General features: G+C 48.0%; 4 protein-coding genes across 4 annotated transcripts; 1 reads left to right on the forward strand and 3 right to left on the reverse strand.

Annotated features, from left to right (window-relative positions):
- Positions 1 to 754: 754 nt before the first annotated feature.
- BC939DRAFT_410692 (uncharacterized protein) lies at positions 755 to 12,052 on the reverse strand. Its single transcript, XM_051552924.1, has 13 exons — positions 9,985 to 12,052; positions 9,816 to 9,907; positions 9,638 to 9,721; positions 9,121 to 9,530; positions 6,901 to 9,024; positions 6,634 to 6,804; positions 4,358 to 6,526; positions 4,059 to 4,247; positions 3,742 to 3,947; positions 1,578 to 3,633; positions 1,369 to 1,480; positions 1,048 to 1,245; positions 755 to 926 (listed from the first exon to the last, which is right to left on the reverse strand). The coding sequence occupies exons 1-13, from the start codon at positions 11,813 to 11,815 to the stop codon at positions 834 to 836; spliced, it is 9,735 nt and encodes a 3,244-aa protein (XP_051412543.1). The 5' UTR covers positions 11,816 to 12,052; the 3' UTR covers positions 755 to 833.
- A 1,467-nt stretch (positions 12,053 to 13,519) lies between these two features.
- BC939DRAFT_450597 (uncharacterized protein) lies at positions 13,520 to 14,675 on the forward strand. Its single transcript, XM_051555545.1, has one exon. The coding sequence runs from the start codon at positions 13,839 to 13,841 to the stop codon at positions 14,568 to 14,570; it is 732 nt and encodes a 243-aa protein (XP_051412544.1). The 5' UTR covers positions 13,520 to 13,838; the 3' UTR covers positions 14,571 to 14,675.
- A 3,326-nt stretch (positions 14,676 to 18,001) lies between these two features.
- On the reverse strand, positions 18,002 to 19,233 carry BC939DRAFT_396862 (kinase-like domain-containing protein; the record flags this gene model as incomplete). The annotated part of the gene is made up of 2 exons (XM_051552317.1): positions 18,002 to 18,282; positions 18,372 to 19,233. 2 exons carry the CDS (start codon positions 19,231 to 19,233, stop codon positions 18,002 to 18,004), a joined length of 1,143 nt encoding a protein of 380 aa, XP_051412545.1.
- A 3,800-nt stretch (positions 19,234 to 23,033) lies between these two features.
- Positions 23,034 to 26,171, reverse strand: BC939DRAFT_450606 (aspartic peptidase domain-containing protein). The gene is made up of 5 exons (XM_051555546.1): positions 25,779 to 26,171; positions 25,014 to 25,631; positions 24,186 to 24,397; positions 23,501 to 24,042; positions 23,034 to 23,329 (listed from the first exon to the last, which is right to left on the reverse strand). The coding sequence occupies exons 1-5, from the start codon at positions 25,862 to 25,864 to the stop codon at positions 23,108 to 23,110; spliced, it is 1,680 nt and encodes a 559-aa protein (XP_051412546.1). The 5' UTR covers positions 25,865 to 26,171; the 3' UTR covers positions 23,034 to 23,107.
- Positions 26,172 to 26,436: the final 265 nt, after the last annotated feature.

Genomic DNA, 26,436 nt, shown 5'->3' on the forward strand with positions numbered 1-26,436 from the left:
TAGTCGAGTGAGTGGTATTTTTCCAAAACCGCATATTCATACCAATTGATGGTATGAAGTTTCTCGATTCCACTTAGGAACTGGAGCCGAGGCCATTCCACATCGGTATCCATTGCCACGTCTGCTACGCCTGTGTTCGGAAGGGTTGTCATGGTCAAATGACTGCTATTGGTGTTGTCGTTGTAATCCATAGCTTAGAAAGAGCAGTGGATGGTAGGTTGTAAAGAAAAGAGGGACCGGCGATAGCTGTGTGTTGAGATGCAAATGAAAGGTGGTGGTGGTCTAGCACGTAGTGAATTCAGTCCCCTATTTATAGGATCCGAAAGCCGGTTCCTTGTCGATACGTCTTCCAAGGACAGCTTACAGTTTTCCCGTTCTTTGGTGAAGAAAAAGGTAGTAAGAAAAGGCAGACTTTCTACATGGAGGCCAGGGCACTTGCAAGCTCATATAGATTTTTTTTAAAGAGAAAGGTGCTCCTTAGACTTTTCTATAAAACCAGGGCGGCTGTAATGACGCGCGGTTCCTTGCTGCTAGTGACCGCGCACCGCAGCATGCGGTGGGCACCAATGTTCCTTCATAGTCCTTGCAAGGAACAACAAATATGGTGATTCGTTCCTACTTTTCAGTCGTTAGCCTACCTACAAGCTCCTTCGTACGCTTGTCAAGAATTACCAGAGTTAAGTTTTTCGGATCCACGGTGAAAAATTTCCTGGCAACAGACTTTACCCAACCACATAGCCCGAAAGAAAACTTTGTATGAAGGAGCCGCAAGCAGTTCAGGGATGTTTTATTAGTAGACGTATGTGAATCGCAAAACGAGATTCAATAGGTCCTTAGTGACAACAGTAGCGCTGGATCAATAGCGCAAGACCCTGTGTTAGCAACGGCTTTGTCATGTATTCGTCCATACCCGCTCGGATGCATTTCTATACAAAGGATCAATAAACACCACAGTGGAACATGTGCTTCCCGTTAGTATGTCTTCAACACCATTTCTTTCAAATTGGTGCGCGTGGCCAGGTCTTCGTGACTTTTGTGTTCTCTTACCTCTTTCGTAGCGAGCTGGATATCCGCACTCAGTCCCACAATCGGGATGCGGATATGGCTCTTTGATGAATCCTCCGACGGACCTATCTCTGTGTCTGCTGCTCCTGCCTCGTTCTTCTGCTTCTGTTCCTCCACCAAGTCTGCTTCCAGCGCTCGAATCTTTTTAGTCGCCGCTAGTCCATCCATGATAGGCATGTGCTGAGGAAAAAGCAAACGAAAATAGTAGCCGAATTCAGTCATTGATTGGTTCATAAAAGGCGTTAATTCTTCACTGAAAATCTAAGGCTAATCCCGCTGGATTTGACGTGTTGCGCAACTTACATGATCAAAAATAGCGATTGTGTAGTGTCCTCGCTTGGCTGCCAGCCATTCATCGACGGCCTCCTGTCCATTACCCGCAATCACCACATTCATGCCGAGCTTTGAAAGTTGCCTACCAGTTCAATAACCGCGGAATAAAATTCTCTGAGTATGAGTGACCTCGTCCCCACCATTAATAACAGCTTTTCACACATAAAAACAGAGCTTACTTCTCCAAGATCTTTTGCGAGACAAAATCGTCTTCTGCAACAAGAACATTGATTCCCTTGCACCTCTTGCGTTGCTCAGGCGTTAGCAACAGCGTCAGCGCATCATTGTTACGGGCCCGCTTCGGAAGATCGCCGTCAGCTACCTTCCTACTTCTCGCCCTGGATGACGAGGACGATGATGAAGACAAGGCTTTTGTCTTGGAAGTCTTAGAAGCCGGTGGTAAGTCTCTATCAGATCCTTCATCACTAGTCCGCCCTCTTCCTGCCAAATCATCCTTGGAGCGTCTACGCTTCAGAGTATCGCGTTGTGGGGATACGGATCTAGAAGGCGATGTGGACTGCGATAACGTGCCGCTTGATGCTGCATATGACGACGGCGAAGATCGTCCTGGATCCTCGAATTGACTATCCTCGGATTCGCCAGGAATCTCCCCCAATTTGGCACATCCAAGCGCTTCAGTACCACCGTTCATCCGATGCTCATGCAGAAGTAGGGCGTTGTACATGATCTGTAGTAGCTTGAGTCGACGCACCGGCTTGATCATTCGGCATACTTGGAACGACGACGACTTGCGCGGGACTGGAGAAGATCCAGGCACATCTGCATAGGTATCTGCCTCTGTCCCTGCTCCGGAAGTCGACTCAACTGTTGCATTCATTTCCTTTCTCTTTGTGAAAGTCGCGGCCAGAAGCGACTGTTTCTTGCGCTTGAACAATTGAGACGGTATCCTGGGCCGCTTTCCTGAGGGTGTACCGGATGCTGGCTTTTTGAGACTTGCTGAAGACTTGGCCCTGATCTTTGACATAAAAGAGGCACTGCGTACCTGTCCCATGGCCTTCTCTGCGAAATCCAGGTCAGAGGACGCACGAATACGTCCGCGCCCTCCAACATCCACTTGCTCAGAATCAGTTTCCTCAGAATTCGCATCCAATCGCTTCTGCGCTGGCGGTAAAATCCATCGCAGAGTCTCAGTTGTCGGAGCGAGGAGCAGGACAAAGGCGATCGATGGCGAAGGATATATGCAATCGAGTTCTGCCGAGTCTAGGACGTGATCAACCAGGATGAAGTCGAATTGTGGGATTGCATCGAGCTTCAAAAGCGGTAACGCTTCAACGCAGCCGCACTTACTCTCGCCTTCCACGCCTTCCTTGTTGCCGATGCCCTTGATAATGCCTTCCATTTGATCCTCTGCGGCCTCTGATATGACAGGATTTTGAACGTGGTCTGAGCAGCAGCTCAGGGGATCGCCAAGAATTCCGATGGCGCCACACTTTACAGCCGAGAACACGTCGTCAAACTCCATGCATATGACGCTAGGTGCAGTGCTCATCACTTGCTGTCGTAGCAGCTTGTTGGGCGACAAGATCAGCACTCTCTTGCCATCGAGCGCAGCCCACCTTGAGGTCAATACCTTCTCGCACTCATAGATCCGAGCGCTTTCTACTGGGTTCAAAGCCCGGTCATGATCTGTCATGGCTCTCAGTTTTGCTGTGAACGTGAAAGTCGATCCTTTGCCCTTCTCGGACTCCACAACGACCTTGCCGTGCATATGTGCAATCAACTGCGCGCAAATCGAGAGTCCTAATCCGGTGCCACCATACTTTCGAGTCGTCCCGTTGTCGGTCTGCTGAAACGACACGAATAGCATCTTTTGCTCATCTGGTGTCATTCCGATTCCTTGATCCGTCACGGAGCAGTGCAGTATCACCTCGTCACCGAGGTGCGAGTCGTTCAACTCTAACTCGACCTTGCTCCGCAACGCCTCCATGCCATTTTTACCCAGATAATCGGTGCCACATTTTCCGGCAAGAATTTCAAGGATCGACTGTGAGGATTTTCCGGAGTTCAGCGTTTCCCGTTTCCGAAGTTCGTGCCAGTACTTGATGACGACATTGCCAGAGGTCGAGAACTTGATGGCGTTACCGATCAGATTCATGAGAATCTGCTTCATTCGATCAGGGTCACCGATAAGTTGAACGGGCAGAGTATCATCGACCAGGATGATGAGCTCAAGACCTTTCTTTGACGCCAATGGAACCAGCAGATCACAAACATCTACCAGAAGAAAGGGGAAAGGGAGGGGGAGGGGGGTTAATACACGTCGGTCGAGTGCAAATGGTGATGCGAGCGAAATGACTGCAAGGCACAGGTGCTCGAACTCGCCTCCAAGAATCTCTTCAAAGCACAGCGGGATGTACTCAAGCGTGACCTTATCTGCCTCCAGCTTGCTGAAGTTCAGCAGATCATCCACGATCCTGATCAGCATCTCACAGGATGCTTTGGCCATATCCACAAACTCGAATTGTTCATGAGACAGCCCGCTCGAATCCCTGAGCAACGAAAGCATTCCTAAGATACCCGAGAATGGCCTGTTGCATAGACGGGGAGAAATAAAATAAAAAAGAGGTATTAAAGACAAGGAGTAAGTTCGCTGCAGCACACAAAGAAATAGCCCAAAAAATATGTGACCGTAGACCTACGTTCGTAATTCATGGCTCATGTTAGCCAGGAAGTTGGACTTCAATTGAACGGCTCGTCGTTGGTCATCAATATCGATAGTGACAGTCAGCCACTGCAAGATCTTGTTTTGATCTGTCGAAGCGTAGATCGGCAGCATACGTACGATGCCCCAGCGGAAAGTGCCATCTTTCAGACCATATCGGCTCTCCCTATTAGCAATAGGTAGTCAACAAGGCAAAGTCCATTTTAATGAGTTAGTTTTTATGGAATAACAGCATCCTGAATCAATCGGTGCAAAAGATGATATGAGTATAATTACCATTGGCACGGTACTCCTGCTAGAACACGCTCTTTCCATGAAAGACCATGTGAGATCAGCTCATCTGGATGGACCAGAACTCTCCACCTGGAGTTCATGATTTCTTTGACTGTAAACCCGGTCATTTCTCTCCATGTTGAGTTGACATACTGGCAGTTTTCGGCCACTGCGTCCCAGAGAGCAATACCGCACGGCATATTCTCAAGCAGTCCATTCAGTTTGGACTCTGACTGAAGCACCGACTGATATAGGAGCGCGTTCGTAATTGAGATCCCCAGTTGCTGCACCAACAAGTTCATCACTAGCATCCGCTTGTTCGCAAATGCCCGCTCTGGGAATTCCTCCATATAAAGCACGCCGACAAGCGCTGCCTTGTGCAGAATAGGCGCGCAAAGGACCGTCTTAAGATCAACTCGCTGCTTCAGGTACTCATCTGCGCAGAATCGAGGATCTTCCTTGGCGTTCGTGAGCAGACATGGCGTAGAAGTGTTGATCACATAGTTGATCACGCTGTGAAACAACGAGCCGCACTTCTCGACCTCCAGCGGCGGATTGACGGGCTCGCACTGACCTAGATCTCCCTGTGAAGCCGCCAGAACCAACTCTTCACCCTTGGATATAATAATACAACATCTTTTCGCACCCACGGACTGGTTCAAGACCCCCAAGGACTTGACGAGGAGCAAGTCCAGATCGATCTCGCTCGCTATCACCTGCATAGCCTCAATCACAGAAGAGAAATCGAGAACATCCAGATCCGCATTATCCGCCTCAGAGGATTGTGGAGAGCTGAGCCAGGTGTTCTGTATCGAATACAACGGTGCTGAGAGGGTCGAGGAAGCCGTTGAAGTGGCCGAGGGACATCCATTCTGAAATGCAGAAGCCATGCTGGACTCTGCCATCGCTGCTGCTGCTGCCGATACTGCATCGCTTCCAAATGCCGTAGGGCTGTAGATAGTCCTGGGACTTCCTGCCCATGGCGACGTGCTATTTGGACCACCTGGTCCTGCTGATGCTGGCCCTGCGAAATTATTATTAGCACCAGAGGTAAGCTGGGAGGTCGACAAGTGGCCGTGGGTGTCGTGAGGTCTGTAAAATAGTCCACGCTTGGCAGCCGCAGGATCTACCTCCGGTGGCGACGGGAACATGTCTGGATAGGTGCGATAAAACCTCTGCACTTTGCCCTTTGCGCCCCACTGTTGATACACCTTGATGGCGTTGCCAAGCAAACATCTCGCGCTCGTCACCATACCGTGGCGCAAATGGCTCTTAGCAGCCAACTCGTACGAAAAGCACTTGTGCAGAGGAAAGTCGCCATCAACTGAGAACTTGATCGCCTTTTCATATAACAAAAACGCCTTCATGTCGGTAGCTCTCTCTCCTCCATTTCTCGCCACGTCGTCGTCCTGGGTCAGTCCCTGGTCCGCGATCTCGGCTTCGAGGAGATAAAACATCGCAGCGTGGTTTGTCGGATATTTGTTTGCCCTTATTTCCATCTGATCATGGATCCTGAACAGTCGGCGCTTGTATTTGCTTCTGACCTCAGGATCCGTTTCGGTCCTAAGGAGATTCACGATCGCCAGTCCAACAACCGTAAATACAGTATGGGCAATCCAGGATCCTTCAAAGTTCATGATCGACTTGGGGTCATCGTGCCAGCTGTCCGTCACTTCCTGAATGAACGCATAGTATCCAAAAATGAAAGCCGCCAAGACCTTGAGCATCTGATAGGTGCTATTGTTATGAACCAGTGCCAGAGCCTTTTTGTCCTTCTTGACCTTGTTCTTGGTTTCGGAGAAATCGACGTCCTCAAAGATTGTCTCGGGGTTCTCAGCCAGGGTTCGCCCCTTCAGACACTTGATCATCTGCAAAATCCCCTGCATGACCTCCACACCATGAGACTTGGAACCGAATTCGATGTGCTTGGTCAAAAGTTCGATAGTCGTTGACATGAGATCGTTCAAGTGAATCCTTCCGACAAGGATTTTCATAACTGAAACGTGAATCATCCCTGCAGTATGGAAGAGCCGATCGCAGGCCAGCTCCACCGCTGCTAGAGTCTCCTCTAGCGCCGGGATCGAGTGCGCAACATGTTCGCCCCACTGTTGGACGACAAGATAGAACAGGAAGCGGACATGATGACTGTTATTGGAAACCTTGCATGCCAATCTATCAGTACGCAAAGGGCGGAACAGATGTTACTCGGCGAAGATCCTCGAATTATCAGACAGAAGGGGACCTGGCAATGTAGGAAACCCCAACTCAACCTAACCTACCTTCCTAGCTCGTAGACATTGTCAAGACGTCCGTACCAGGTGGAGTATGTGAGTGCAAATGTGACCAAGGCTCGACCAGCGTCTTTGGTAATGCCGTGTTTGCAGATCAGCTTTATGGATTGAACAATTCCGCTGGCCATGAACGGGACATTACAATAGTAAAGACTTGAGCTAAGATATTCAAATAAGAACGACAGCGACCGCAATTAATATCAGTGAAAAGCTAAATGAGACCTATACCGCTTTACCCAATGTCGAGTTGCATACCCTGCGACGGAAAGCACTTCCATCATCATGGCAATTCTTGGATCGTTGCACACTTTAGGTGGATCCGCCTCGAGCTCCGACATATGCTCCTTCAGCAACTCGTGCGTCTTGTCAAAAATGACCCTCGTTTCATTTTCCGTGGGATCGAACAGTGTGTCCTCGTCCATCCCGAGTTCAAAAAGACACTGAATCGTAACCGCGGTCGCCTGGGCTGGTAGTGAATATGCCCAAACTGACATCTCAATTTGGTGTTGGTATACGCGAGCCCTGTCGATAGGATCAGTGATTTTGGAGAGCATGGTCTCGCAAATCTTCATTGCCTTGTCAAAATTCTCGCACCAACGCTCTGCCTCGATGCACTGAAGATGTAATCTGAGGGTCTCGTGGTAGAGTGGTGGCTGCTTTGTCAGCAGATTTTGAACACCATCCCTAAGAGTTGCAGGTGAGCCTAGGACACTTTCCGCATCTTCCATGCCGACGTCGTAATCCGGGGTTGTCACTGTTTCTGGAAGTTGATCCCAGCAGTTGTCCGGAAGTAGCTCTAAGGCAGCATTCCAGTACTTTAAGGCCGGTCCCTGCGAACCACTCTTTTGGTTTTTCTCTCCAACACGCGAAAGGATCCTGCGCAGCGCCTTGGTATCCAGTTCCAGTGCCCTGGTCGCATCCGCTTCCGTCATACGTCCTTCTGTGTTCGCCATATTCGAGAAACCGGAATATCGTGCCTCAGCCAGCTTTTTTTTTATCAAGTTGAGGCAGCTGAGAATGTGATGTGCTATTGCGAGCTCCTGACCGGGCTTGGGGAAAAGCATCTTGATCATCTCGAAATGCAGTCTCTCGGTCTGTTCAGGACTCTCCATCAAATTGGCAGCAACTTGGCGCATGATATTATGGTGAAAGCGCAGGTTACCCGATTCCGGAGCGTAGGCTAGAATTCCTTCTCCAATTGCGGACTGTATTCCTGCCATGGTGTTGCATCCTTTGTTACCGTCCAAGTGAGGGTCCGCCCCTGAAGCCGCATCGGCACTTGGACACTTTCCACCCGTCCAGTTGTATACAGCCAAGATCAGCTGCTGAAGGTCCTGGATCGTAAATGATTGTCCGCATATTGACGCACAGACGAGTGCCCTCTTGGTATCACAGTTGAGTGCTTTGAATCTGCTGTTAAGAAACGCAAACTCTTCTCCAGTCAAACCTCGAACGACTGCTGCCAGCTTTTCGGGATTGGACTCCCACTCCCACTCCCTGGCAACGCAGTTGAAATAGATATGTTCTTTCCTGTATAGCTCCAGAGCCAGTTGTCTGATGGTCAGCCATGACTTTTGGTGCAGAACCTTGGCCAAAGACGCCACAGCTGACTTGTCTCGATGCAGCAGAGTCCCAAGGAATTCCTGAACTGTTTCCATTGCAGGGTTTTGGAGCCGAATGAAACGTACACCGCCGCCGCCTCGAACTGCTACTGAGATTCCCGTGCCTCTCAAGGCGGAGCTCTTTGATATAGGCTTTGTCGACGGGCCTCCTTTTGACCACATCTCCTCCATCCATTTATCATGCTGCACCGCTCCGAAGGCGCTGAATCCTGTCGGGTGCCGACCTCCAATGATGTTTCCTCCTCCCAAAATGTGCTTGACCTTCATCAGACAATCGGGTGTATCTCGATGTGTGATAATAAACACAATAGGCAGCCGCTTGTTCACATTCACCAATGTCGCCAATAGATCGATCGAGTTTTCGTCAGCAAACTGGAGGTCGTCAATCAGCCAGGTCATGAAAAAGTGGGTGGAGATGACACGAATCAGCTTCAGAATGAGCGCATGGAATCGAGCGATAGAGTGGGTGAGCGGCACATCCTTGCCCTCGGGCATTTCGGATCCGTTAAAGAAGTATCGGAGTTCCGGTACAAGGTCGCAGATGATACCGATGCCAGAGTTCGGCTCGAACGCTGTCAGAATCGCGACGACCAGTGAAGCGAGTGCATCGGTGTGCTGAGCTAGGAGTTGTTGAAGCACACTTTGGATACAGGAGAGAATTGCCGAATACGGTGCCCGACCCACTGCCTCAAACACCCCTGCCGCAAATAATCCAGAATTCCTTGCAACTGTGGCCATTCCTCGAATGAGCATAGTCCTAGAACATAACAGACCAAAATTAGTTAATTTCAACAGATGCGGAGAAAATAGACGCATAACATAACGAGAAACTGCGTCCATAACATGAACATACTTGCCGACGCCTGAAGGACCACTGACAAAGACTACGCGAACAATGGGATCCGTCTTTTCTGGCCCATGGTGAGCCGACTGCAGTCTATTGAAGGGCTTGGGTGTTCTTAGGAGCGTTTTTGACGACAATGGGATCTTGGCAGACACCTGACTCCTCAACGAAACAATATCGTCCTCAAAGACGTAATAGTCTGCATTGTTTGCAGCTACCATTTTGGATGCCATATCGTCGTCGTCGTCATCGTCAACATCGTCGTCCTGCATGTCACCGTTCAACGATTGTTGGCATGCGCTTGCAGCCTGCGCAATGGCCGCTGAGATCATTTGTTGCTCAGCATGTCGACCGAAGATGGAGTTGGGAAGTACAAACTGGTACGATACATCATGCTGGCCCAATTCGAATGAGTCGATCTAATGAAAAAGGTGTGATAGAGGCAACTAAATTTAGATATCTCTTACTCTCCTCTGTGATCCATCCTTTGATCCTTTGATCGTGAACGTAACTCATTTAGGCTTACCCGGCCAGTCTTGTGCAAAGCGTTCAAGCACCGCAAAATGTCCTGCTTGAATCCGAATGCATTCTGGTATCTTTGGCTTGGTTGCTATATTTGAGGAATATGTTTTTGAGACAATCAATAACTCTGACTTGAGGCCCGTAAAAGCTCCGTCCGTACACAAAAACGATCGTGTTATTACCTTCCGAGTCATTTTACGTAGAATATCATCTATCACAGGGGGCATGTCCGGCCTAAAGATCCTTAATGGCGGAAGTTCTCTGGATAGCACACCTAACGATCGGATGAAAGCTTTAGTCAGCGAAATATCCAGCTCTACAAGCGCCTCACAGGCGCATGCTTATCCGTACCTTGAAGAATCTGTACGCTGTCGGTTCCAGTATTCGGATACTGCATCGTCAACAGCGAAAACAGTGTCGCACCAAGTCCGTATATATCGGTTCGGTGGTCCATCCATGTCTCCGCACGTCCAGTTTGCTCGGGTGCCAGGAACTGCAAATGGTACTCGAGATATCCTGGGATTTGCCATTCCACGATATTATTGGGCGCCCTGGCTCGCTCATGGCTGAGAATCTTGGAGTGCGTGAAATCGAATAAACGCAGTTTTGTGTCGTTGATGTCCATGTTCTCCAGCAGCGAATAAAGGATGTGGGGACCACAAACCGGTTCGGACCTTTCTAACAACACCTCGCCCCTGTTGTCGTCTGCGTTACGTATCATTTCCTCGTCTGAATGCCATGGACCAACATCGGCTTTGGAAGGCATCCAGTGCAGTGCTGTCGGACAGATCGCAAGATGCGCTATTTTCTGTTTGAGGAGCGCCTCGAGAATACACGCCGCTTTCAGAGCAAAGATCAGAAAGGTTCGTACGTCCGGAAATGGCGATCCGTATTTCCTCTTCGCTTGTATCTCGGGGTCGCTCGTGTTGTCCGTGCTCTCCATGCCCATGAACTGATAGTGCGTATGTGATAGTAAATTTGGTCCGAGTCTGCTCAAGATGAGTATTGACATATCCTCGTGCTCCAGGTCGATAAAATCCTCCACGAGGCGATTGAAGTACATTTCCGTCTCTACGCTTCCCGCCTCGTAAACAGCTTTCTTGACGCCAGGTTTCGGTGTGCAGTATTGGTGTGATCGTTCGGTGCCCTTTGATGATGCGACCGCATCTGTCTCCAACGTGCTCTCCTTTTGCTCGATGGAGTCATTGGTCGCGGGCTGTTGGTGCTGGTCGCTGTCTGGAATGTAATGAGCATTGGCGATCTTGAGAGTTTTGAGTATCCGGTATTCATGCTGAAGAAGGATGCGAGACTGATGGAGCTTTCCTGTAACAGGTATGCCGTCCGAGAGCCGCTTGCCCATCATCAAGCCCATGTTTCCAGCCTGAGAGCCTCCTGTGAACTCGTATCCGGGTACGACTGGAGGCACGAATGCTCGGCTGTTTGCGTGTGATGGCGCCTTATACGGATTGTGATAGATTGACTCGTCCTTGATTGGGAGCGGAGGTTGTGCGTTCAAATGAAAAGATCCCAATTGAACCGAGGCTTGTGAAGAATATGGTCCTGCTGTTCTGCCGTGTATCGTCGCGGTATGGTCGGAACCATTGGGTCGAGCGCCTGGATTACCCATGATGGCCCCTGCAGCGAGGGATGACTGCAGTGTCGAATACAAGGTCGCTGGGGTGGGGGTCCGTGCTCTAGCTGGCAATACAATTGAGGGCATGGGTGGGGCAGGAGTGGCCGTGCCTGCGACGCATCCTCTGAGGTCAGGACTACCCGGTGTAATAAGGGCTGTGGTGGGCATTAGGCTGGATGTTGCTGTTGTGGAAATGAAGGAGGGCTGCAGATAGGGTTTGTAGAACCACTGGGCAGAATTGACGGTGTCGAGCCTATCCGTTGCGACGGTGAGGTTCTGGTAAGTCTCCCTGTATTCTAAAGAAAGTCCGATGCCGTGTCTCGAGGCGGAAATGGCGGGGCGAGTTAAGTACGAGGGTATGGTCGAAGTTGGTCTGAAGGACGACTGTTGCAAAGGGTCGTCGTTGTCGTAGCTACTGATGCTGTGGCTGTAGTTGTGATGTGTTGCATCGCTATGGAAGTCGTTGTTGGTGCTAGAAGCAGCGGCGGATGTGGCTTCGAGTTGCTGGTGCTGATGCTCGTTCCTGTGCTGGTTCTTGTCTGAGGGCATTATTTTAGCGGAAGTGTTTCAGAGTGTGCTCTGGAGGACATGGAGAAATGATCGTTAAAGATTTGAGATGATGACCAATTTCCTTCCACCGTTGTTGCTGCCCGAATGAGATTGCTTACAACAGTAAGGATGGTCCTGTGTGATGGACTGATCGCTATAAGACGTGATGGTAGCAACGGCAGGGATGGAAGTGTGATGGAGAGCAAGTCAAATAAGGTGAATAAGGTGGAGTGGTAGGCAAAGTGGAGAGTCTGTTGCTCAGGGATCTTGTCCAGCCATGGTTTGCCAATTGTTTCGTCGCAGTAAAGGCGTTGTGCAACAACCCCCACGCGCATTCAAGTGAGCATGGAGCACGCACAGAGAGCCCATCCCCAGCCTTGGACTATTTCTCCTGCTGGAAAAACTGTATAACATCTGCACTGCGTGGTTTGCATGTTTGGATGCTTGAACTGCACGAGCGCGGCCGTCAGAGCAGAGATAAATAGGCGGGGTCCATCTTTTGTCGCTTGAATCATTTGCGCTACAATGACCAAAAACAAGCACAGCAAATGGTCTTTTGGACTTCAACGCAAAAGATCCAGGTCGGGTACTATTCACCCAACATTTGTTCCTGAAAAATTCACAAGGAGTTGCGGCACTCACTCGTAATACGCAAAGAAAATTATTTAGGCCAGAGTAACGGTCGTCTATCCAACTTGTATTCGTCGTCAACAAATCAAATAGATGTTTTGAATTATGCACAGCCTGTACGTGTCCTCACAAAAAGGAAGGGCCCCTGGGTCTCGCAATAATATCATCACCCTGCCCTGAATTAACGGCATATCGAGGATCAAGCCATGGACACGGATATGGATGGAGTGACTCGCTGGGATAGCATTGCAGAGTCTATCAGCCCAAGCAGAGATTGTAGAAGACGTGTCAGAGCGGCTGTTTCTGAAGGAACGAAGCACACGGACAGGACAGAAAGAAAGAGACTTGCTAGAACAATAATATCTCATAATATTATCGCTAGAGGGAGGGACACCGTAGCAACCCATTCATGCCGCTATGTAAAGCATCAAAGCGATGCTTTTTTTTTTTTTTTTTTTTTTACAATAGATCCATGGAAAACCGCGCCATGGCGTTGTTTTTCGGCGCACATCAATCGAGAAAGAGAAGTTATGGCATAGAATACCGCAATCTTACTGCGGCGCACCGCTCGTTCGTTTGTCACGTAGTTCCCGTGGATAGTCTCTGTGGGAGACACTCTCCGACGGAGTACAAATCAAGGTACTGCCTTTAGTACGCCTGCGCGTCTGGCGTCAATTGATAAATCAAAGTGATGGGGCTGACAAATTATCATCGCGCAGTGCTGTACAAACATGTATTAAGAGTACTCATACAATCGCATACCGTGTTGTATATGCTAGGCCCCTTTCCTTCTTGAATACGGAAATGGGGAAATTAAGTTTCTATCTAGATTAGAAGCGGCGCGTCTGCATGGAGATGTGGACGCACATGGATTATTATAGAAAAAGAATCGCTTAATAATCCTCCTTCAATGTTATTGTCTGTCCCCTTTAATGAATGGACTTCCATGCCATATGGCGCGAGCATGTTCTCCGTCCTCGAGTCTGGAAGAGGGGCACTAACCTTGATTCGATCAAGCATACGGAACTCTAACGAAGCGTGCTGGTCGCCTCCCTGCCCTTGTCTCCAGCGGCTGCGACGATGATTATAATTAATGCCGCTATCGCTCTTGGATCAGAGAGTGTCCCGCCCGACTGCAATCTGTAGACTCCTGATGTCAGGTACAAACTTAGTACTCCCTACAGTCTTGCAGTTCTTCCTATATAGGAGAAAATGGCATGGAAAACCTAAGTGCAGTGATAGCCCCGGATCGTATATAAACTCGGTCTTGCTCTCCCTCATTCTACAGATCCATTGACCCAGTTCACACTCGCTCTTCTCTCCAGTTACTCGCAACAACACAACACACGCACAAAAAGACTCAAGGCCCATCCTCATTTCAGTTACTAAAACAATGGCTCACCCATACCTTGACCCTGCCCAGGCTGCCGCCTTCAACGAGCTCAGCATTGCCCGCGACAGCACCTTTGAAATTTCCTACTTTGGACTCCACGGTTTCGGTGGTATCTCTCGCCTAATCCTCGCCGTCGGCGGCGCCAACTTCAAGAACCACGTCCCCACGGACTGGGCCTCCGAGAAACCTCAAGCTCCCTTCGGCGTACTTCCTCTTCTCAAGGAGAGCTCTAAGGATGGCACCAAGGTCCTCCATGTAGCCGAGACCGACGCGATCGAACGCTATCTCTCCAGGAAGTTCGGTTTCAATGGCGAGAACGCTTTTGAGAAGAACCTTGTGAGCGTTTATTCTTCAAATTCGACATCGCTTTACATGCAGATCTTCCGAAAGCTCTTCGGAGTCAAGGATGAGCAGCAAAAGGCTGAAGCCAAGGAGACGTTGGTCGCGGGACCCTTTATGGATTGGGTCAAGTTTCATGAGAAGTACCTGGCTGCGAACGGATCGAACGGACACTATGTCGGGAACAAGACTACTTTGGCGGACATCAAGACTTACTATGTCGTTGGTATGCTTCAGAGCCTTACTGGGGAGGACCTTGTTTCGGAGAGCAAGACCCCGGCGATCTGGAAAGTCAAGACCGCTCTCGAGGATATCCCCTCGGCTTCTGCTTGGTTCAAGTCCGAGGATTACAAGACCTTTTCTGAGGAGAACAAGCGACTCTCTGGCTTCTAGACTACAAAGACAAACAAAGAGCTATTTACATCATCAACATTAGGTACCTTCACTCGATAGTAACAGCCATTCGCTCATGCACACTTTTTGTCAGTAAAAATCGAGCTCTGTGTATCAAAAAGGCTGAGTACCTGTCCATTGCAAAATGTTTCCTCTTCGAATCTAATGTGTCAGAACCAACCATCGAAGTAAATAAAATTAAATACAGGATATGGAATAGCAATTAACAAGTGGATGACAAGCTTAAGGTGCCAGGGGTGCCGAAAACTGCGGCGCCCTCAGTCTTCTTGATTCAACAAACCACGATTCGGCTCTTGCTATGTCTTTGATGAGTTTTGTCCGCATCTCATAGAGATGATAGAGGCTTGGGGATGAGATGTGTGATAAGTTCTATCGATGCTCGATTAAAGTATTGACACACTCTGGTGCTCGTATCGCGAGCTGATAGATAAATCCGTTCTGTTTCTGTGTATATTAAAGGCGATCGACAACTCGTATCTATGGTGCGACAATATTGCCATGTATTCAACAAACAAGACCGTATTCTTAAACAGCCATCAACTCATGTTGGTCTCGAGCGAAGAACAAACCTGACCCTATGCTGATCTAATTCGTGCATCGAATTTCCTCGCCTTTAGCATAACTGTGTACTGCAAAGGTTCTGAGGCGGCTCTCGATCTCTGTTCTGTTCTAACATAAATCGTTGCGTTTTCGCTCTGGAAGAACCACTCAAGCCTTCTACATCTATAGTATGAAACCCTGCCATAAGTTGCTGACTTGCTTGACGCCGTCAAAGGAGTACGCCTGTGGATTGACTATACATCGTAGAAAGATATAAACTCTAGTTTCGATGCCTAGGTTATTGAAACATCGTATCCTTTTGTAATAAAAGTGTCCCACCCACCTCTTACTGCTTCACAATACTTTTGGCTTTCAGTCGACATAGTCTCTGTCCATGGCAATGGCGATAACTGATCATCGTACAAGGATATACGTTACTAGACATTTTGATGCTCGGTCATTGATTAATGTCGCGTAATAGAGCAACTAACCATCAACGTGATCCATGCATCGGTGCCATGAGGATCCTCGTGGCGTTTCCTGATGTGCGTCTCTATTTAATTGAAACCAACTTGATACATTTGCGTATTCATAGATCTGGTCCATCAAACGCCTTTGCGTTTTGTATCCTTGTCTATCCTCAAGAGGTATCTGCCATGCATAGCCATATCGGGTGCGATACCACTAAATGGTTTCAGACGAATGTCTTACGCTGTGTTTGAGCTTACTACACCACCTTAGTGAACACATTCCACATCTCAATTTAAAGTAATGATAAGCAATCGGCTTGACATGTCCTCTAAACTATCAGCATACGGGCCCCTGGAGACCTTGCGTGTATCAATTCTCGACGAAACCATCCATAATATGAATGAAAGACCCTCTTTAACCGCATGGCATAATCGCGGTCATACTACCATTGACGCCGCAGGTGAAGAACCCAGGGTCTATTCTACTCGGGTACGAATATGGGCATAGAAGAGCATACTTCTGTTACATTTATTCACTTAATCTCCAAGTTAAATGCTATAAGGACTCGAAAGCGCCGGTGGGTGCAGCAGGGCTGCAAGAAACGGAAGCGACGGGGCGACTACGGTTTCCAAAAATTGGTCGAATGACTTGATCTTTCAGCGCGATGGTTGACATGCATGGCTCAGTTGCAAAAAAAAAAAAAAAAAAAAAAAAAGAAGCAGCAACCGCGATCAGATTACGCCCCAGCTCAGTTACAGCGTACGAAAGCTGTCACCAAAGAGAACGACATTCTACGGCCCATCCTCGACTCAATTAGGTATGTGCTTAAACAAGCTTCCCCTTTCCACCGTTATAAGTTCATCCCCTCATGCATGACCCATCGTGAAAATACTATTGTGAGCAGGGAAGAACACAAAAAAAAAAAAAAAAAAACCTTAGAGTACTCTCTCTCAGAATGCTCATCCCAGCTGTGCGAAACCCCAAAAATAGATGCAGAAGAAAATCATTGTCCAGCTTACTATGAAGCCTATTTGCATGACGAAAACGTTGGTATACTTTACTAGCCCCGCCACCACGCGCGCCACGTCTCCTCACTCGAGAGTGGGAAAAAAAAGAGAGAGAGAGAGAAGGAACCATTCCTTTAGGTCTTCGGTCATGCTTTGTCTTCCCATGGTGGTTCCTTCGCTTCTTGGGCACCTCATTCCTGCAAAAAAAAAAAAAAACCATTCCTCAGCCCTCACCACAGATTCACATTCCGTATAGACTACCCTACTTTGCTCGTCTTATCACAAAAAAACCACTTCCGTCCTACCGTACCAGCCCAGCCAGCCAACCAACCAAGCGTTGTCCTTCCATTCCATTGTCCATTTCAAAAAAAATAAAATATGCATAATTGTAGTACAGTACTAGTCTACATTCGCACACCACCCCTTCCCTCTTCCCCTCTCCCCTTCCCGCCTCCTCCTCCTCATCCTTTAGTCTATGCACGCGTGTATACCTGTGTGTTACATCCATGCGCACGTACTCTTGTTCATGTGAGCGCTTAGTTATGCCCTAGGATTCCTCAGGGCTGATCTGGCGGGAATAGATTTCCCTCTTGCTCTTCTACCCCTAACTTTCCTTCTTTGCAGTTTTTCCTTCTCCACTCCCTGTTTTTCCATGCATATTTTTTTTGTTTTTTTTTGCATGGTTCGGCAATGATGGTTGTAGACGAGTGCATGAGTACATGCGAACCAAAACTAAGGATGACAATGCACGGTTGTAGGCGGCTTTCGTGTCTTCATGGGCAAGTAGGACAAAGAGGAAGAAGAGCACAAGGAGGGGGTCGTACAACAGGGACCAGAATGAACACAAAAGCGGAGTTCAGGGAAGAAAGGGGTGGTGCACAAAGGGTGCAGCTTTGTTCTTCGGCAAACAAACATCTCATGCATCGTACTCTCTGCAAGGCGTGTAGACTATTGCAGAACATACTGTCGCAATGTTTATTAGGTATTAGCGAGCGAGAACTATGTAAATAAGAAAACGAGAAAGTAAAAAGTAGGGATTATGACGACATAAATGTAGGGAGAGCAAGGTCCGAAATCGAACAGAGGGAGTAAGAATACAACGTTGACCAAATTATGCTAACAACAGACAACCTGAGGAAGAGCGAGATCGGGGCAGGGCCAGCGCCTCGACTCTGGAAGAAAATGAAAAACTTATACGCAGTAACAGGGCACTGACTATCTACATTAGGAAGACTAAACATGAAAGATAAAAAGCAAAAGACAAAGACTAATAGCGTATAATAATGTATAAAGAGCAATAAGCGAAGAAACAGTTCCAAATCTATACAAATAATACACGGATAATGAAAGACAGAAAACGAAATAAAGCAGGGGACAAAGATCTTAGTGTTTTTACATATTGGGCATGCTCACACCAGCGATCCATGGATGCTTAGCCACGTCCTGGATTGTTGCGCGGCGCTCTGGAGCCTTGGCCAGCATCCAGTTCAGTAGATGGAGGCACTCGCTAGAGGACTGCACGCGTGGCTGGATATAAGGGCCCGAGATGGCCTGAATGGGATCGTTGAAGGGAACCTCGCCATAGAGAATTGTGTACAGCAGGATGCCGAGGGACCAAATCTCTGCTGACTCGGCACGGTACTTCGCGCCCTTGAGGATCTCCGGTGATGCATCTTCAAGCAAAAATAAATACATGTTAGGATCCAAAATAATAAAATTAGACGGACTAATACTGAAGCAATTGAATGTTGCAGTAACTTACAATTGATGGTACCGTAGAACCGATCAAAGAGCTTGCCTTGAGGAGGGATAATCACTGCGGAACCGAAATCGATGAGCTTGACAACAAAATCGTTGTCAATTACAATGTTCTCATCCTTGATATCCCTATGGCAGATCCCCCGGGAGTTCAGGTAGTACACACAATCAACAATCTGCTTGAAGATCGAACGGGCTTGGGCCTCTGAGAACTTGGAATGGTGCTCGATGCACTCAAAGAGGTCGCACGACGTCCTGCGGACCAACAGTGCCGGCTTGGGCGGCTCTTCGACTTCTTCTGCCAACTGGTTCAAACTAGAGGAGCTGCTAGATGCTGAGGATTGGAACGATGCGGTTCCTGAGCTGGTCGAAGAAGCTGATCCGCCGCCGTTCTCGGCAGCCGCGTTGCGTTGATTCATTGTCGCCTTGGCAATGGCCTCCATCATTGAGCTCGGACCATCGCTCTTGCTCAACAGGGGGTTACTGGCTGACCAGGGTGTTCCGTGCAACTCCATCACCAGGTAGAAGTACTTGAAATCCTGGTACGATCCCAAGAACTTGATGATGTTTGGATGGCTGACGTTCCTGAGCGCATAGATCTCCATGGGGACCACACCGAGTTCTGGGTCCTTAGCCCAGCCATGAACTGGCACCTTCTCTCGAAAAATAAACTTGACAGCGACCTCCTTCTTGTCCGAGTTGCGCGTCGCAGAGACCACGAATCCGAACCCGCCGGATCCCAGCTCGTCTCCAAGCGTGTACTCTGCGACAAACTCGGACGCTAAGGGATGGTGCTGCAGATACCGTGCAGAGACCGTCAAATTGCTATCGTCCACTGACGACTGTTGTTTTGCACTCTCGTTCATCAGCGGCTTTGGAGGCGGTGTAATCGGGCCTTGGACGGTGGGGTCGAATGTGGCGTCTAGGATAGCGGTCATGGTGTGAGTACTTGGTATTTGTTGGATGCCGAAGATATTGGTTCTTGTCCTAGGGTGTTTTTATGAAGAATGGTGATACACAAAATAGTGGGTCGAGGAAAGTAACGAGATTGAGATTGAGGTTGGGATTGAGAACGAGAAGTGTAGTGATGGTTGAGGTGAATCGGGATGGGACGCGTGGTTGGTCTGTGCGGATGTCTAAAGTGTGAAGAGTGGGCGTTGATTAGATATTAAGTATTAGTAATTAGAGTATTAGGTGTATAGGGGAAGAGGATGGTTTTCTATGGAGGTGAAGATCGAAAAAGAAGGATGGGGGGAGAGGGGTGAGAGGGTATAAATAAGAAAAGGAAAGCAATCGTTGCGGTCCTGTATAGCGAGCGGGGTAAGACAAGTCAAGTTCGAAATGCCAAGGGGCAATGCTCAATGTGTGTTTTGCTTGCATGTAACAAAACAAACGTTTAAAAAAAAATACATGCGTCCCGATCTGACCGAGAATGTGCCATGGCGATACAGAGTGCGCGGAAGAAAGAGAAGGAAGGGTATGGAGGGAAAAAGACAGAGGAAAGATCGCACTCTGCACATACAATGATTGAATTGGATTGCATGAAAAATAAATAAAAAAAAATAAAAATACAGCTGGCTAGCATGCCATGCATGGTACAGCACAAGCTGATGTGGTTCGTTGGAAGTTGCACGGCTTTTCCGGACAATGCAACCTCCCTAGTCCTATTCGCGCAAACAAACACAACCATGATGCCGACTAATTTTTTTTTTTTTTTTTCCTTCTATGTACACATACTGCAGACGAGAAGAGCAGGAGAAAAAACCGAGCGGTCTTAACGTTGTTAATAGAGTCATGTTTTAAAAAAAGCATTCAGAGAGCTCTTCGTGTCAGTGGTCCAAAATAAGACTACGATACGCGTCTCTGAAGAGCAAAAGCAATAAAACGGACCAAGCTCAATGTTCCAACCAGTCATCGCGAAATACCCGTACAATACCCAACAGAGAAAAATACATGAGGCACCGTATGCAAGGGGGTGCGGCGTGGGGCAATACACAGGGGCATGACTACGGGCTTCCCGATACATTATGCGTATGCCGAGATGACCAAAGGTGGGGGATACCACCGCATCCCTTGGATGGCACCAACAACATAGGAACAAGGTACCGTGCCAGACAGTTGCACTTCGAATATCTGCTTACCGTTAGTTTTCGCGGAACAGGCGTCGATTCAGTCGAGTGGGGTACAATGGTTGGCTGGGAGCGACAGGCGGTCAGACTAAGCGAGCGAGGAAGGCGATTTGGGGATGAAAAAGGGAGGCGGACAATGGATCGGGAAAAAAATAGAAGGAAAAAAAGGGAGCAAGGACATGCAGAGAAATGGTGGCGCAAAGAAGTTTAGGATGGGTTCACACAGGTTTTAATTATTTAGAGACACTGCTAGGAAGACAGGGCAGCGGAAACGAGTGGGAGAGGCAAGAGAAGATGTTTGGGAAGCTACAGGAAAGGGCGCCGGAGAGGAGGACAAGGAAGGTGGTAATGCAAAAGAGCGTATGAGATGAGCGCGGAGGGGGAGCGTGATCGGAGGGTATGATGGTATCGCGAGGAAGACGAATTGCGTGTGTGGTAAAGTGGAGGACGAAGAAGATGAAGATGAAGAAAAAGATGAAGAGGAGGATGACGATGACGAGGATGATGCAGACGAGGATGGTGAAGAGAAAGACGGATGTAGGTCACGCGCCTCTCGGGGGTGCTGTCGAGGAAGGTGAAGAGAAGTAAAGCGAGGGAGGAAGGAAGTAAAGGGAGGAAGTAAAGGCAATGACAAAGACGTGGTGCACACAGAAGAGACCGTCAAAGTAGGAAAGAAAGTGTCGACGGACCCTTCTTTATATCCGAGGATGCACTGTGATGCTGCATTCAGTTGTGTGGTCTGTGTGTTGCCAAACTGCTGCTTGTTTGCATCCGCTCGGTGGAAGAGAGAGCATGTGGAGACCAGTCAGTCAGTCGGTCAGTCCCTTGCGGGCTGTTACTAACTCACGTCAGATTCCCCATGCATCTCTAACAGAACCAGCACCTCCTTGAGGGTGTATCTGCTAAACTTGGATCCCTGACCCAATATTCACCTTCAGGAACGAAACGAGTGTAGTCATCGTGATATAGAGCACAAAGACCATCCAAAACCGCCATGGATCAGCTTCCCTTGTTTCTTCTCACAATCTCACCTTTATCATACGTCCTAAGGATATAAGTAATCGTAGAAAAGGTGGCCTCTTCGCTACCTTTTTTCATATCCTCCCTGGATACTGCAGTATATCATATTGTGAAGGAGGATCCATTTTGAGAGCCGGATACCACTGAGCCGAAGGGGAAACAAATAGAAAGTTGTTTCCCAAGTGAACGTTTTACATGTAGGGAGCTGACAAGGAGCGGGTTACTCTTTGCTACGTACATGTAAATAGTGCTCCAAAGGGCCAGTCAATCTGCTCCCATTTTCCCGCCGAGGAAGAAGTAACAAGTTCCCTGGGATGAAATTGTGGTGGAACAGGTGCGAGGAGTGTGAATTGGGCGAATGCAAAGGATTGGACGGGAGGGGAAGGGCCGTGCAATGTCACAAAAGAAAATAGGGAGGTGCTTTTCGGTACCTGACAATGCAAAGCGTAAGCGCGGTGGAGGTGAATACTGCCTTCCGAGTCGATTCTCAGCAACTCGAAGGAGGAAACGAAAAAACTCGAGACATTATTGCGAACGATCGTAGACATTTGTAAGATTCAAAGCAAGCTGGAAGAGACATCCATGGCTACCGATGAACCAGCCAAGTGAGTCTCTAACATTGAGAGCGTCTGCTTCCTAAAATCATATCCTTCTATTTCCCCAACTCTGCAAATCGTCACTGTTCTCGATGCCCCCTGCTCACTAGATATTCTGACACTTCTACTTCCTCTTCTGTCTATTTTCTAACCGCTGATGACCATGACAAGATCTCGCAATAAATAGCGTTCTTTACTGGCAAGTGGAGCTGGAAAAGTATTTACGGACCCATCCATTTGAGGATATGACGGAGTAGAGGATTAAATTCATGCAATGAGACCTCCCCCCACAAGAACTTAACTATCCTACACCCAACGACCGCTTATCTCTGGGCTTGCTTTACGTGAAACAACGAGAACAGTAATGTCGATGAAGCGGGTAAAGGTGTTCCTGCGGTCGAATTACCTTATGTCCTCATCCCCACCCTATTTCTTCAACCCCGTTTCCTACTTCCTTCTCCGTGTTTCGTGACCCATTCGCATTTTTTTTTTTTTTTTTTTGTTGAGGCTCTTCTAGCTTGTAGTATATTTTTAGTAAAAAAAAAAAAAACGCGTTTCCTCCGTTTTACTCTTCCGGGGACCAAAATCGAGTCCAATTTATATGCAGCAACCTCAAGAACAGAACACCGCGTCGTACACTGGTGAAGCTATCCTGTTCTCGTATGCCGTTTCAATTCATCTTTACGCAAAAAAAAAAAAAAAAAAAAAAAAAACGCGCATAATGCGCGGCACAGACACTTGCTCAACCCCACACAGACCAAGTTAAGCGAAACTCCACATGAACCTTCATTATGCAAAATAGGACGAGCAAGGGACCCAAACAACGCGTCCAGAACGTCCCAGGGACCCTTTTTTTTTTTTTTAATTCGCATGAGTTTTTCCTGCCAGCAATCATCTCCAGACACGACGCGATACGTACCGTTATCTCGAACTATTTGAGCCGTTATTAAACATTATTTTATTTTACACAAGAAGAAGAAAAAAAGGGATATTTTCTAGATCGACGACACCAACAAAGACACGACCAGCCCCAAGACCACTGTCCGAAGATGACTCGACTCCAACATATGTCTCCATCCGGATCCTGCAGTTCCCTTGGCATTCAGTCCAATACCCCCAGGCGCATTATCGACCTTGGTCGCGAACCCAATCTGCTTCTTGCCATAGTCGTACACCACATACTGGTTCTTGATGAACAAATCTCCCAACAAGATACCCTAATAATACACGAAGCAGGAAAAGAAAATAGATAAAGAAAGGTATAAGAAAAAAAAAAAGGCGTAAAATCGTTAGAAGCTGTGCCATTTGCCATAAATCACATTACAGAAAACATCCTTGTTGGAAATGCCGAAAAAATGAAAAGAAAAAGAAAAAGAAAAAGAACTTACAGATTGCGATCCATGTCCCGCCAGTTCCTGCCAGGAATCGATCGCGCTCAGACAATACCCATTATACTCCGATTTCAAAATCACTATATCCGAGATCGGCACACTAAACTTCTGTCCACCCAACACAAACGTCAGATCCCCCACGCTTCTCGAGTTCGCCAGTGCGCATGGGATCAACCATCCCAGCTTATTGTCGTACTGCGAATTCGGAATCGCTCGATGGAACGCCGTCGCCAGATAATCCGGGAACAAGATATAGGACGATCCCGTGTCCACGATCGCGGACGAGGCTGAATTCGATAGCGAGAGCTCCTTCCGGCCGATGAAGAGTTGGTCCACTGAAATCTGCCATTCCTTCGAGGAGGTCACGGGGACGTAGGTGATCGAGCCCGTGTACAGAGATGGGTCCACGCCCCCAAAGATGAACTCGCCCCCGTCCGAGAGACTCGCGTCCTGGTTCGAGGCCTTGTTCAGCCAGACCGAGACAATCGCTTGGTCGATCTGGTTCTGCTGCAACATGTTCGTTACCGGCGTCTTCACATCTAATCGACGATGGCAAGAGCGCGTATGCGTGTCGGTTAGTGTGAGTTGAACTTAAAATTAGCAGGTCTTTCAAGACAAAGAAACCGTAGATGGGAGTTTGAGCAGGGCAATCGCCACAAAAAAGAAAAAAAAAGAAACGTACTGCCCATTTCCGAGTTCGAATCAAAGCCCAATCCCATGATACCGTCCACGCCTGTGGCCGCTGTCGATCCTGTGTTGACGGATGCCAATCCAAACGTCTGGCTGCTGACCGTGATACCCGCCACTGTAATGTCGTCTATGCCGAGCACGCCCGAGACCCACGAGTTGTCCGCATAGTTGATCGACCACGGCTGTCCGTTCTGTATAAAAGAGCTATGTGTTATTATATACGTTTGAGGGTCAATAGTTAAAAAAAGAGAGGTGTTAGTCAGTCTCCGACTAGGTGCTTGATTTCGGGATGACATGAATGTGGTGGATACCACAGTTCCACAACAGAAACAAAAAAAAAAAAAAAAAAAAAAAAAAAAAAGCGTCTCCCGTCGGTGGATTATCCGACCACTACACTTTCCTTGGCTGTGTGTGTGTCCGAATGAATGTTTTTATTTCGCACATCTGTTTGGTCGATAATTGCTCTCAAAAAATAATCCATAATCTGGCGTATCTCTCTGACGCCCAATCCAAAAGTTTGCGCTGTCCATGTTGATAGCCATTCTATGGGTCCTTGCAATTGTATTGTCCAGTTCATCGTTTTCCTCGGTGGATGTTATGCTCGCTTCCTCTTTTCTTTACTTTACTTTGCTTTTTTTTTTTTTTCTTTTTTTTTTTGAAGGGGGGGAGGAGGAGGCTGCTTCTATTATTTTGTTCCTGTTCCTTGTTCCTGTTCCTGTTCCTGCATCGATTGCATATCTGAAAATTTAATCAAACAACAGACAAAAGAATATATAAAAAAAAGAGGGACAAGAGGATGGGAGAGGAATAGGGTTCCTACCTTGACCTTGAAGGATTGAAGCGTCGAAGGGTCATACATATCGTCGATTGACAGCTCGTCGATGAGACCCAGAGGTCACTGCTACCGGTATCAAACACCACCGAGAACTCCTGTGCTGGGGACCCAACAAGCATGGCAGCAACCCATTGGGTATCGAGCGAGTTCCCCCTCACTGGAGCTACTCCCACAAACGCTCGCTTCTGCAATCTCTGAAGTGACTCTAGCTCCTGCTCAATCCGGTCCAGATTCGAGATAGCGTTGGTATTAAAGTCCGAAGATTCATCCGCTAGGAATTCTCGCTTCTCGAATGATGATGTTGATGCTTCAGAAAGGCTATTGTTGCTGTTATATTGCTCGAATGCCTCTTGAGTCGCCGTCGGGGGTGGAGCAGTCGATGCTATTGTTGCTGCTGATACTGTCGCTGCTGAGGATACTGTTGTTGTTGATGATGATGATGACGATGATGAGGATGATGAGGATGAAGATGAAGAGGGAGTATTGTCGTGCATACTATTGAGGACGTGGAGCTTTGACATAAACGCAACCCTAGAGTCGTGGTGTGCGCGTAGTTCCCGCGAAGGCCTTGGATTAGACCCAGGCCATTGTTGGACAGAAATTCTAATTTTAACAAAGAAAGCGACATCGCAAAAGGACCAAATACAAATAAAAACCGGTTAGGTTTAGACCAGACGAAAATGTGCGTATCGATTGATATGTCAGGGATCGACTCTACAGGGCACTGCATGAGGGGGCTATTCTATTTACCTATGTAGTTTGGCAGTTGCTGCAATAGGGAGCAGCACCATGATGAGGAGCATGCAGTAGCATTGACAGCAGCTAGATCGCTTCATGATGGTGAGAGATTATGTTGTAGAGTAGGTAGATGGAGAGGGTTGTATGCAAAGTAGGAGGAAATGGTGTGAAATCGACGTGTGAATCAAAAGTGTAGGGGGAGTTGAGTACGGGGGCGAGATGATGATGCGAGATTAAGGATGGGTGCAGCTGGTTGTGCTGATGGATATAATTAATGTCGGGTATGAATGTTTCTAGTTGCCAATGGCTCGATAAAGGTGACGAAAAGGCAGGGGGGGAGAGGTGCGAAAGGTGCTTCGTGTATGCAAGTGCGGATGTGCGTGTGCGTGTGCGTGTGTGTGTGCATGCAAAAAAAAAAAAAAAAAAAAAAGGCGGATGGAGATGGAGAGAGTGGTCGAAGGGCGTTGCGGAGACAGCAACAACACACACCGAACAATGAGACGATCAAAAAAAAAGAGGAACGGAAGAAAGATGAAGAGCGGAGCCGTTACTTTGCCGACGGTCGTTGCGGCTCTTTTCCCTTACCCTCATCCTTCCTCTGGAATTGCGCGCACGCACAAAAAATCTTCCTTTTCGTAATCTCAATCAATCGGCGATTTCTGCGAGGATT

This window comes from Gamsiella multidivaricata, assembly GCF_025024155.1.
Source record: "Gamsiella multidivaricata strain RSA 2152 chromosome Unknown BC939scaffold_30, whole genome shotgun sequence".
Lineage (NCBI taxonomy): Eukaryota > Fungi > Mortierellomycota > Mortierellomycetes > Mortierellales > Mortierellaceae > Gamsiella > Gamsiella multidivaricata.

Coding starts and splice junctions, on each gene's coding strand:
- BC939DRAFT_410692 (XM_051552924.1), bottom strand. CDS start 11,815: ATGCCCTCAGACAAGAACCAGCACAGGAACGAGCATCAGCACCAGCAA. Junction 9,908..9,984: donor CAGCGTACAGATTCTTCAAG/GTACGGATAAGC, acceptor TCCGATCGTTAG/GTGTGCTATCCAGAGAACTT. Junction 6,527..6,633: donor AATGTCTACGAGCTAGGAAG/GTAGGTTAGGTT, acceptor GCGTACTGATAG/ATTGGCATGCAAGGTTTCCA.
- BC939DRAFT_450597 (XM_051555545.1), top strand. CDS start 13,839: ATGGCTCACCCATACCTTGACCCTGCCCAGGCTGCCGCCTTCAACGAG.
- BC939DRAFT_450606 (XM_051555546.1), bottom strand. CDS start 25,864: ATGAAGCGATCTAGCTGCTGTCAATGCTACTGCATGCTCCTCATCATG. Junction 24,398..25,013: donor TTCAATCCTTCAAGGTCAAG/GTAGGAACCCTA, acceptor AATAACACATAG/CTCTTTTATACAGAACGGAC. Junction 23,330..23,500: donor CGGGACATGGATCGCAATCT/GTAAGTTCTTTT, acceptor GTGTATTATTAG/GGTATCTTGTTGGGAGATTT.